The sequence below is a fragment of the Macaca nemestrina genome, chromosome 17 (assembly GCF_043159975.1).
Source record: "Macaca nemestrina isolate mMacNem1 chromosome 17, mMacNem.hap1, whole genome shotgun sequence".
NCBI classification, from domain to species: Eukaryota; Metazoa; Chordata; class Mammalia; order Primates; family Cercopithecidae; genus Macaca; species Macaca nemestrina.
Genome location: NC_092141.1, coordinates 5,592,075 through 5,604,081, shown reverse-complemented (window position 1 = coordinate 5,604,081; position 12,007 = coordinate 5,592,075). Strand labels below are relative to the sequence as shown.

General features: G+C 41.2%; 1 protein-coding gene across 1 annotated transcript in view; it reads left to right on the top strand.

Moving 5' to 3' along the window:
- The window catches only part of LOC105472620 (nucleoporin 88), a 34,267-nt gene that overhangs the window by 3,157 nt on the left and 19,103 nt on the right, over positions 1–12,007 (top strand). The window contains exons 2-5 of the mRNA XM_011726048.2: positions 1,500–1,669; positions 4,326–4,451; positions 7,657–7,743; positions 9,509–9,685. Of these exons, the coding sequence (XP_011724350.1) occupies positions 1,500–1,669; positions 4,326–4,451; positions 7,657–7,743; positions 9,509–9,685 (560 nt within the window). The remainder of the gene's footprint in view (positions 1–1,499; positions 1,670–4,325; positions 4,452–7,656; positions 7,744–9,508; positions 9,686–12,007) is intronic.

Sequence of the window (12,007 nt, the reverse complement as noted above, 5' to 3'; positions counted from 1 at the left end):
GACATGTGGTGCTGACACAACATACCAGAATCTCATGAAAAGATCACTGTTATTAAGCCTTCATGGGTAAAGCAGCATTCTGCTTGCTACAGAAGCTCTTAAAGCCACCCTTTTTTTCCCCCCAGTTTTTGTAGAAACGAGGTCTCACTGTATTGCCCAGGCTGGTCTCAGACTTTCCTCAGCCTCCCAAAGTACTGGGATTACAGGTGTGAGACGCTGTACTTGGCCTTCAAGCCATTCTTTACTATTATATAATAATTATCATTGCTTATTAATTCTGAGTTTATGTCTATCTACTAAGCGTCTGTTGAGAGTCAGCAGTATGCCAGAATGCTAAGAATACAGAGAGGAAAGATGTAGATCTCAGGTAATTCATAGTTGTGTGGGATGAGCAAGTAAAAAGGACAATTAGAATCTAGGATGATAATAAGTATGATAGAATTATCCAGAGCATATCATTGATGTACAGAAAAGATGGCCAGGCGCAGTGGTTCACGCCTTTAATCCCAGCGCTTTGGGAGACTGAGGTGGGCAGATCAGTTGAGGCCAGGAGGCCCATCTCTACTAAAAATCAGGAGGCAGAGGTTACAGTAAGTCGAAATCGTACCACTGCACTTCAGCCTGGGCGACAGAGCGTGACTCTCTCAGGGAAAAAAAAAAAAAAAAAAAAAAAAAAAAACAGAAAATATGCACTTATTCCTGGCCAGAAGATCAGGGATGTTTTCTTGGGAAGAAAGTGCGTAGAAGCTGAATCTCCCAAGAATGTGTAAGTCTAGTTAGCTAAAAAAGAAAAAAATCAAAAGCATTGCAAGAAGAGAAACAATTGTACAAAGACACAAAGGCATGGCAAAGCATGATGATTTCCCAGAAATAGAGAAATACCAATTAATCTGTTTGGAGTGTGAGGTACAAGCAGAAGAGTGGTGGAGAGTTGAGACCTGGAGTAGTAGGGTGGAGCTTGATTATAAGAAGGAACATTACGTGTAGTAGTCTCTATTTATCAAGGTAAGGAAATCTGATGCATTTTATGGAACATTCCAATCTAGATGATTTAAAAAATTTCATGGCCGGGGGCGGTGGCTCACGCCTGTAATCCCAGCACTTTGGGAGGCCAAGGCAGGTGATCATGAGTCAAGAGATCGAGACCATCCTGGCCAACATGGTGAAACCCCCGTCTATACTAAAAATACAAAAATTCCCTGGGCGTGGTGATGTGCGCCTATAGTCCCAGCTACTCAGGAGGCTAAGGCAGGAGAATCGCTTGAACCCGGGAGGCGGAGGTTGCAGTGAGCCAATAGTGGACCACTGCACTCCAGCCTGGTGACAGAGCGAGACTCCATCTCAAAAAAACATGAGGTAATGGTACAAGTGTGAGCACTTACCCAGAGTTTTATTATCCTATAATTGTTGTAAACTAAACTATTACTGTGATTTCAAGTAACTGCCATCCATATTTATATTAAAACTAACTATATTGACTGGTTTGCTTTAATTTTCAGAGATTGCTTTGCATAAATCCACCCCTGTTTGAAATCTATCAAGTCTTGTTAAGTCCAACACAACATCATGTAGCACTTATAGGAATAAAAGGACTTATGGTATTAGAATTACCTAAGAGATGGGGGAAGAATTCTGAATTTGAAGGTGGAAAATCAACAGTGAATTGTAGGTAAGTTGTATGGTATTTATCTGTATCATTTATTATATATACAGAAAATTGTTCAAGACCAGTGGTTCTTAAGCATGTTTAGTATACTGCTCTTGAAACATTAGAGCACTCCTCGTGGTCTGCAGACTGGCTTCTGTGTTACCAATGTTTATAGTATATGTGTGATTGATTGTACTTTTATTCTGCCTGAAGTACCACATTGCTCTCTCATTGGAGGCTAGGCCATTCTTTCAACTAGGTAGAAGTAAATATTTTATATATATATATGTGTGTGTATATATGTGTGTGTGTGTGTGTGTATATATGTGTGTATATATATATATATATATTTTTTTTTTTTTTGAGATGGAGTCTTGCTCTGTCACTCAGGCTGAAGTGCAGTGGCACAATCTCGGCTCAGTGAAACCTCTGCCTCCTGGATTCAAGTAATTCTCGTGCATCAGCCTCCCGAGTAACTGGGATTACAGGCAAGCGCTGCCACACCCAGCTAATTTTTGTATTTTTAGTAGAGATGGGGTTTCACTATGTTGGCCAAGCTGGTCTTGAACTCCTGACCTCAAGTGATCCACCCACCTCAGCCTCCCAAAGTGTTGAGGTTATAGGTGTGAGCCACCGCACCTGGCCTATTTTTATATAATTTCTTTTTCAACAAATCCAGAAAAGTGAATCTGAAAGATCTACTCAAAAGAGTACAGATGCTTGTCAACTTACGATTGGGTCATGTCCCGATAAACCCAGTGTAAGTTGAAAATGCATTCATTGCTGACAGCACAGCAGATGATCCCTGATTTAGGATGGTTCAGCATAGGATTTTTCAACATTATGAACCCATCATAAGTCATAAGGAGCTCCTCGATTTATGATGGATTATGTACTGGTAAACCCATTGTAAAGTTGGGGATCATCTGTATAAGGTAGAAACTACTTTTAGCTCCACAACTTATAAGTTGAGTCCCCTTAAACTGTTTATTTCCTAAGTCTCTGTTTCCTCGTTTTAAAAACAGGATTGATAATATCTGTCCTTGTAATTTCCTAACAGGGTTAGTAAAAGCATCAAATGAGATACTATATCTGAAAACACTTGTACTGTGTAAAATATGTATCAATCCTAAGTCAAACCATCCTAAAATGTATATATATGTATGAAATATTATATAATTTGAGGCCAGGCACAGTGGCTCACGCCTGTAATCCCACCACTTTGGGAGGCCCAGGTGGGTGGATTGCCTGAGCTCAGGAGTTTGAGACCACCCTGGGCAACATGGTGAAACCTCATCTCTACTAAAATACAAAAAATCAGCTGGGTGTGATGGCACACACCTGTAGTCCTAGCTACTCAAGAGGATAAGGCACAAGTATTGCTTAAACCCGGAAGGCGGAGGTTGCAGTGAGCCAAGATCGTACCACCGCACTCCAGCTTGAGCCACAGAGCGAGACTTCATCTCAAATAAATAAATAAATAAAATTTAATTAAATTATTAAAATAAATTATTTATTTTGAGACAGAGTCTCGCTCTGTAGTCCAAGCTGGAGTGTAGTTGCATGATCTCAGCTCACTGCAACCTCCTCAGCCCAGGCTGGAGTGCAGTGGCGCGAGCTCAGCTCACTGTGGCCTCCGCCTCCTGGGTTCCAGCGATTCTCCTGCCTCAGCTTCATGGGTAACTGGGAATACAGGCACGCGCCACCACACTTGCCTAATTCTTGTATTTTTAGTGGAGACGAGGTTTCACTATGTTGACTAGGCTGATCTCAAACTCCTGACCTCAGGTGATCCACCCGTCTTGGCCTCCCAAAGTGCTAAGATAAGTGTGAGCCATCGCACCCAGCCAATGTGCTATAATTTACAAGATATTTTTATTTCAATTCTTTGATATTGTTTGAATAGATGCCTTGAATGCCCTCTCAGCATGATTTCAGGGAAATACATTTGAAGGAAAGAGAAGCAAAGAGTGTTAAAATAGAAATTCCTTTAGGGCCTTTTACGGTGGCTCACACCTGTAATTCCAGCACTTTGGGAGGCCGAGGCGGGCAGATCACCTGAGATCGGGAGTTTGAGACCAGCCTGACCAATGGCGAAACCCCCTCTCTACTGAAAAGAAACAATTAGCCGGGCGTGATGGCAGGTGCCTGTAATTCCAGCTATTCGGGAGGCTGAGGCAGGAGAATCGCTTGAACCCAGTAGACGGAGGTTGCAGTGAGCCAAGATTGTGCCATTAAACTCTAGCCTGGACAACAAGAGAGAAACTCCATCTCAAAAAAAAAAAAAAGAAGTTCCTTTAGAAGATTTTTCATCGGCCGGGCACGGTGGCTCAAGCCTGTAATCCCAGCACTTTGGGAGGCCGAGACGGGTGGATCATGAGGTCAGGAGATCGAGACCATCCTGGCTAACACGGTGAAACCCCGTCTCTACTAAAAAAATACAAAAAAAACTAGCCGGGTGAGGTGGCGGGTGCCTGTGGTCCCAGCTACTCGGGAGGCTGAGGCAGGAGAATGGCGTGGACCCGGGAGGCGGAGCTTGCAATGAGCTGAGATCCGGCCACTGCACTCCAGCCTGGGAGACAGAGCAAGACTCCGTCTCAAAAAAAAAAAAAAAAAAAAAAAGATTTTTCATCAAAGTTGTATAAAATGTTTTGGAAAATTATTATCTTTATTTTAGTACCACTCCAGTTGCTGAGAGATTTTTCACCAGTTCTACCTCTCTGACTCTAAAGCATGCTGCATGGTATCCAAGTGAAATACTGGATCCCCACATAGTGCTGTTAACATCAGACAACGTAATAAGGTAAATTTTATTTTTCTCTCTCTTGAAGCCTTGCAAGTGGGAAAGCTCTGTTTCTGTTTGCCAGTTAACAGCTCAACATAGAACAAAGTGAGTCATTGAATGAGTCTGCTTTTATCTGATGGTTGTTGTAACCCATTCTCAATCATAAGAATCACCTAACTGCCCTAACTTACGTGCCTTACTTACCACTATTCCTTCTCAACTAGTCTTCCTGCCTCCAAGTATCTCCTTTCCTAATCTGACACATTAGAATAATCTTTCCAAAACTCTTTCATCATGTCACCTTTTGGTGATAATGTAGCATAAAAGAAAGAGAATATAAGTATAAATTCAGAGATTTGAATTCTTGTCCCACCTCCTCTTCTGTTATCTTTGAGATCTTGAGCTTCTTTTTAGGGATGGGGGTGGCTCAGTTTCCAATCTTTTAAGTTGAGCAGGTTTGATTCAATAGTTTCTAAAGCCTCTTCTAAGCTTTGCACTCTATTATTAAATGCCCTAATGCTATGTAGATTTCTACTATATTATCAGTTAACTTTCTGGATCGTTAATTGGGAGGACTCAGCAGAAGTACAGATACCTTCAGTTTTATTTTTCTTAATCACTGCTTTTAACTGTGCTCTACTAAATCTTCCTTCACTGCTGAACGGCTCCCCCCTTAATGGTGTCTTGTACAGATCCCCATAGCTTTCTTGTTACTTCTTGTTATGAAAACAGTGTGTCCAGTTTAAAACTCTAATCTTGGCCAGTTGCAGTGGCTCACACCTGTAATCCCAGAATTTTGGGAGGCCGAGGTGGGAGGATCACTTGAGCCCCTGAGTTTGAGACCAATGTGGGCAACGCAGTGAGATCCTGTCTCTGCAGAAAAATTAGCTGGGCATAATGGCATGTGCCGGTAGTCCTAGCTACTCAGGAGACTGAGATAGGAAGATTGCTTGAGCCCAGGAGTTTGAGGCTGCAGTGAGCCATGATCATACCACTGGGTAACAGCGTGAAACCCTGTCTAAAGAAAATAAAAATTTCAAAAGCTATTTGATCTCAAATCTATTTCACAACTATGTCCTGGCCCTTTTGTAGGTCAGACCTGTGTTTTGTGGGATCAGAAGCGATTGGAGAGTGTGCGGTCTGCTCTTTCAATCTTCCTCTTATCCCAGCACTTTGGAGCATAGGGTGAAGTGTAAGGAATGGGCTGCCTCCTCCTTCCTCCAAATCTAACTCCTTCAGTGTGGGGTAGGGGAGTGGGATAGGTGAGGTAGAGATCTTACCAAACTGGTAGTGATGGGGAAGTATGCCTGATCTTGTTTTAATCTTGTTCCATCTGTCACCAGTGAACTCCGCTGATGTGGTAGTCTCTGCATAGATGGTGTGTGTGTGTGTGTGTGTGTGTGTGTGTGTTGGAGGGCAGTGTTGAACTTCCAGCTCTCCCCATCACTGAGGAGCTCTGGCTCCCATTGGCTCCTGTCAGTTCTCTATGCCCTGAATCCTCTCTCAAGATGGGGTACAGTATACCTTATCTGCAGGGTGTATATTCCAAGACCCCCCAGTGAATGCCTGAAACTGTAGATGGTACTGAACGTGATATGTGTGTATTGCTATGTTTTTTCGATCTAATAACTGAGACAGCTACTAAGTGACTAAGGGGCATTCAGCTAGGAAATGCACTAGTCTCCCTTGTTACAGGTACCTCCACATCTGGCTCTTTCCTAGAGCCTTCCCTGCCCACCCGTTTGGCTTTGGAGTTCAGGGCAGAGAAAGAGGGGAGGGAAAATCTTCCCAGCACAAACATTATACTGTACTCCGAAGGACTCTTTGACATCCTCTCTTCTTAGTCTTCCTTTTATATCCTATGATGGAAAAGGAGATGGTGGGAAGATAACGTAGGTACAGTTCTTAAGCCCCAGAGGAAGTGTCTGGCCCCAGATATTGAAGGTTCTTTTTTAAAATATGTGGTACTTAACACTTCTGTTTTCCTAAGCTTTGGAGATTTTGGGCAATTTCAGAGCAAAAGGAAATTTTCACCGAATGCCCTGTTACACTTTCTTTTTCTTTCACTGTTCCCCAATACAACATTATTGTCTAGTATTTATGTGTATTTTCAAGTTAGTAACGCTTGTAGGAACCTAGGAAGACTGTAATAAATGTGTATTCAAATGGATCAAATTATCATGAAAAACATTTATTAACTACTTAATGTGGCATTTTATTGATATTAGAAGAAACCAAGTTTAAAAATTCTTAGTGGCGTCAGACAAAATAAGTGATTGTAAGGGACATTGGATTTCTAAAATGACATTACTGGCCTTTTGAAAATTCTTTCCCTTTTTCACAATAGCCTTATATGCTGTGAAATATAGGTTACTTTAAAATAATTTTGGTTAAAAAAAATCAGTATCATACTTTACCTTGAGAAAATAGAGATGATATGATATTGGGTTTGTTTGTTTGGTTCTTTTTATTTTTTAAATGGAGTCTCACTCTGTCACCCAAGCTGGAGTGCAGTGGCATGATCTTGGCTCACTCCAGCCTCCAGCTCTCTGCAACCTCCACCTCCCAAATTCAAGCGATTCTCCTGCCTCAGCCTCCCGAGCAGCTGGTATTACAGGTGTGTGCCACCACACCCAAATATTTTTTGTATTTTTAGTAGAGACAGGGTTTCACCATGTTGGCCAGGCTGGTCACAAACTCCTGACCTCAAGTGATCCGCGCACCTCAGCCTCCCAAAGTGCTAGGATTATAGGTGTGAGCCACTGTGTCCGGCCAATGTTGGGTTTTTATAGAACAAACACATAAATAGATTTGCAGGCTAAATGTCACTCACTCTGTCAGCCAGTTGGCATATAAAGAATAAGATACGGTTCTTTCTCTGGTGGGATTTGGTGTCTAATAGGCAGAGATAGATGTGTGTAGTTGAAGGAAAACTGGCAAGCTTAGGGGCAACAGCGAGATGACTGGACAAGGCGAGTATAGCTAAGGGCTCAGGACGGAAGTGACAGAGGTGCAGTGGTATGGAATAGGCTGTGAAACCTCCCTCATGTAGTTAAACAATAAATGAAGTAGACTACTTTGCAACAGCAAGATTTTTGCAAAGAAATAGTTGTGATAAGTGGTGGGAAAATTCTCAAGAACTGACTAGATGGAGAGGAAAGTGCAGTTTTGGGAAACGAAAAGAGAATTTTAAGTGCTGGTTTTCTTCTCTTTTGGTTGCTAGAATTTACTCGCTACGTGAGCCCCAGACACCCACTAAGGTGATTATACTTTCAGAAGCCGAAGAGGAAAGCCTAGTACTCAATAAAGGGTAAGTTTTTATTTGAGTCATAAAATGGTTTTTTAAATTAGCTTATTGGGATTATAAATGCAGTTTTAACATACTGCAAGGTTTTGCAGAGGTGACTAGCATGCTTTTGGTAATGTGAGAAGTAAGTGTATTTTTAGTAGAAACAGGGTTTCGTCACGTTGGCCAGGCTTGTCTGGAACTCTTGGGCTCAAGTGATCCTGCTCGTCTCAGCCTCCCAAAGTGCTGGAATTACAGGCCTGAGCCACCATTCATTTCTTTATCACCTTTCTATGTGATAAAGAAACTAAGATAATATCTTGCATTGATGTTTGCTTTCTCAGCTATATGAAATTGTGATTTCATTTTAACCATATTTGTTAACCTTGTATTGAACTAGAATCTTCCTGAATAACTACACTAAATTTTAAATGCAAAAACAGCATGGTTTTATGATTTGTCTTCTTGATATAATGTATATTTGCTGTAGAAAATTGAGAAAAATAGATCAAAGTATTAAGAAGAAATTGAAAATCTTTTGTAATCTCCTATAGCTATAGCCTGTTTCAATACAGCAGCCAAAATTTAATCAGATCATTCTACTTTAATATACAGTTTAATCAGATCAGTTTAATCAGATCATTCTACTTCCCTGCTCTCCACACCCCATTGATTTCCCAGAATCTTTACCTATAAAGGTTCCACAGGTATGCCACCTGATTGACTTTCCAGCTTCATTCCTCTCTCTGTGCCCTGGCTCTCGGCTCCAGGCACCTTGGCCTCCTTGCCATTCCACAGACGTTAAGCACTTCTACCTTAGACGTTTGCTCTCCACCTTGACTGCTCCTTCCCTAGTTAACCACAGACTTGCTTGCTCACTTCTTTCAGATCTTTGCTCATATGTCTTATCAGAGTCTTTCCCGTACCAACTAGTGTAAAGTACCACCTCCATCAGTACCCTCTTACCCTACTTGATTTTCATGATATTTTCTGAGTTTATGTTCCATCTTTATTTCTTTTTGTGGTATGTCTCTCTCTAGAGGGCAGGGCATTTGTTTAATTCACTGACATATTCCCAGACCCTAGAAAAGACCTGGCACAGAGTAGGTGCTTTGAAATTACTTGAAGAACTTACGGATCCTGCTGCTCAGAGACAACTGTTGATGTTTTCATGTGTTTTCCTGTTTCCTTTTTGCATTTGTGTGTATGTATATATTTTTGCTATTTGTATATCTGTGTATTTAAACTATTTAAGATGAGAGTAGAACCAAATAATTTTATGGCTAGCTTTTTTTCACTTAATTTCATGAGTTTTTTTTTTTTTTTTCTTTTGAGATGGAGTCTCACTCTGTCACTCAGGCTGGAGTGCAATGGCATGATCTTGGCTCACTCCAACCTTTGCCTCCCAGGTTCAAGTGATTCTGCCTCGGCCTCCCAAGTAGCTGGGATTACAGGCGCCCGCCACCACGCCCAGCTAATATTTGTATTTTTAGTAGAGACGGGGTTTCACCATGTTGGCCAGGCTGGTCTCGAACTCCTGACCTCAAGTGATCCACCCGCCTCAGCCTCCCAAATTGCTGGGATAACAGGCATGAGCCACAGCACCCAGCTGAGAATGTTTAAATGTTAACCTTCTTCATAATCATTTTTTGTCTTTTTAATCCATTGCCTACAAATGCTGTATATACCTACCTCCTATTATTATTTTGTGTTTTTGTTTTGTTTTTTTTTTATTTTTATTTTTTGTTGTTTTTGTTTTTAACAAGTTGGTTTTTACATCTCTTTCCAGAAGGGCATATACTGCATCTCTAGGAGAGACAGCAGTGGCATTTGACTTTGGGCCATTGGCAGCAGTCCCAAAGACTCTCTTTGGACAAAAAGGCAAAGACGAAGTAGTGGCATACCCACTGTACATCTTATATGAGAATGGAGAGACTTTCCTGACATACATCAGTCTGTTACACAGGTGAGTTGTGGCGGTCACCCACCTGAAATGAAAACTCAGCTTGGGCTCCAGTAGAGATCGTTGAGGCTGGACTCGGGAGCCATGTTTTTGAGTCTGTGGAAATGTTGCAGCCTTCCGATGCTTGGCTTGCATCTTTTTGAGAAAGGGTTAGTACAGATCATTTGGCCTCTCATTTCTTCATGTTATTTGGGTAAGTTCTGTAGAATTCTTGGATAATCACTTATGGTAGGCCTGGATTTGTGTTCACAAATTCTAGTTATCCGAACAAGTGCTTATGGTTTATCTTATATGAACAAGGCACCACGTAGACATGGTAATCTGGTATTTATGTCCCAGTTGTGGGGAGAAAGATACATACACATGAAAAAATACTATGTATACCACAGTATTGGTACACAGACAGTCAGAACCAGAGGAAGGAGAGGTCATTCTGACTGCGAGGTTGAGGAAATTTTTGTAGAGAAGCAGCGATGTCATGTGTGACTTAGAGGGTTCATTCAGGATTAAATGAAGTATCAAGGAAGGGTGAAAGCATTTCTGTCAAGGGCAGCATAAAGTAGAGTCTGAAAATAAGCAAGTGCAAGTGTCATTCAAGCTTTATTTATTAGACATTCTGGGCTACAGCTGAGGATTCATGTAGGGAGCATTAAGTGATAAAGCTAGAAGTATCTGCCCTGAGAAAATTTGCTGGCATTAAAAATACCTCTTTAAAGAGTGAGTATGGATTTTTTTTTTCTGTAGGAATAGGGTAGTAGGAAGCCAGTGATGGTTTCTGAGCAGAAGGACAAAACAATTGGTTAGGAAAGGGACTGGGACAGAGACTTTTAAAGAAGCTTTTGCAAAATTGAGCTTATAATTTATGAGAGTTTGAACTTGGGTGGTAGTAGAACAGAGAGAAAAATTAAACACAGTAGATAGCAACAAAGGAAGGATAAATAAGACTTAGTTACTGTTTGGATAAGGGAGTATGCCATGAACAGAAACAGGTCAGTAAAGGCAGCTAATTGGGGGAGAAGCTTTATTTTTAAGTAAATCAGTGTAAGATAGTATTGGACCAATAAAATGGAAATACTCCATGGACAGTTGGAAATACAGGATGATGAGAGACAAGAAGAATTAAAATAGAGGTATGAGAATCATCTGTCATGGTGAGAGAGTCTATACAGGATAATAATTTGAGGGAAAACTGCAGAGGCGTAAGGCTAAGGACTGAGCATTAGAGTTTATTTGCTTATAAATCGACTTAACATACTTATTCAGGGCCCACTGTGTGGCAGAAGATGGAAATACAAGATTGAAGGCAACATTCCTACCATGTGGTTCCTTATCTATCAGAAGGGCATACAACTAAACCAGTAACTATAGTACAGTGTCATGTGCTCAGGGCATCACCGGGTTCTTCAGGAGTGTGATGGAGTAAATGAGTAGACCTGCTGATGTTGGAAGACTTTGAGGAAATGCTATGACAAAAGCTTGGACTTGAAGGATTCACTAGACAGTCGGAAGTGGGTACAGAAGAGAGAAGAAAGTATGCAAAACCATAAAGATAAGAAAGATGAAAGAGCTTGACAGGTTACAGAATGGTGAGGATTCACTATTGAGTACATTCGCCTTGCAGAAATGTTCTCTGCCTTTCACACATGAGCTCAGGAGGATTTTGTGGTAACGTTAGTACCTTCCTTTACCCCTTCTCCTCTTACTGCTGAGCCCTCATTTGTCCAAACCATGATCTGCCTAGTAACCTTAGCCCAAAACCCAAAAGTTATCTTCATCCTTACATTTGGGACTGATCAAAGTCCCAAATTTCTGTGGATTTTGTGATTAAAATTTTTTGGAAGTATACACCAAGCTTGTCCAACTCACGGACTGTGCACAACCCAGGACAGCCTTGAATGCAGCCCAACACTTCGTAAACTTTCTTAGAACATCATGAGATTTGTTTGCGATTTTCTTTTCTTTCTTTTTTTTTTTTTAAAAAAACTCATCACCTATTGTTAGTGTATTTTCTGTGTGGCCCAAAACAATTTCCAGTGTGACCCAGGGAAGCCAAAAGATTGGGTGCCCCTGGTTATACACCCTTCTCTCCATTCCATTGTCCGTGCATCAGAACTTCATCATCTGCCTAGGTTATTTTCTTAAATAGTTTCCCCAGATCCCATTTTGGACCCTTCCATGTCTTCCTCCCTAATACCAGATTGATTTGTAAAGTGAAGTTCCATTACTTGATTTAAACCTCTAGTGATATACTGTTACCCAGCAGACTGAATAGTTTAACATGGCATCCAAGATGATGTACTTCATAAGCCAGTCCTGGATGTCTGT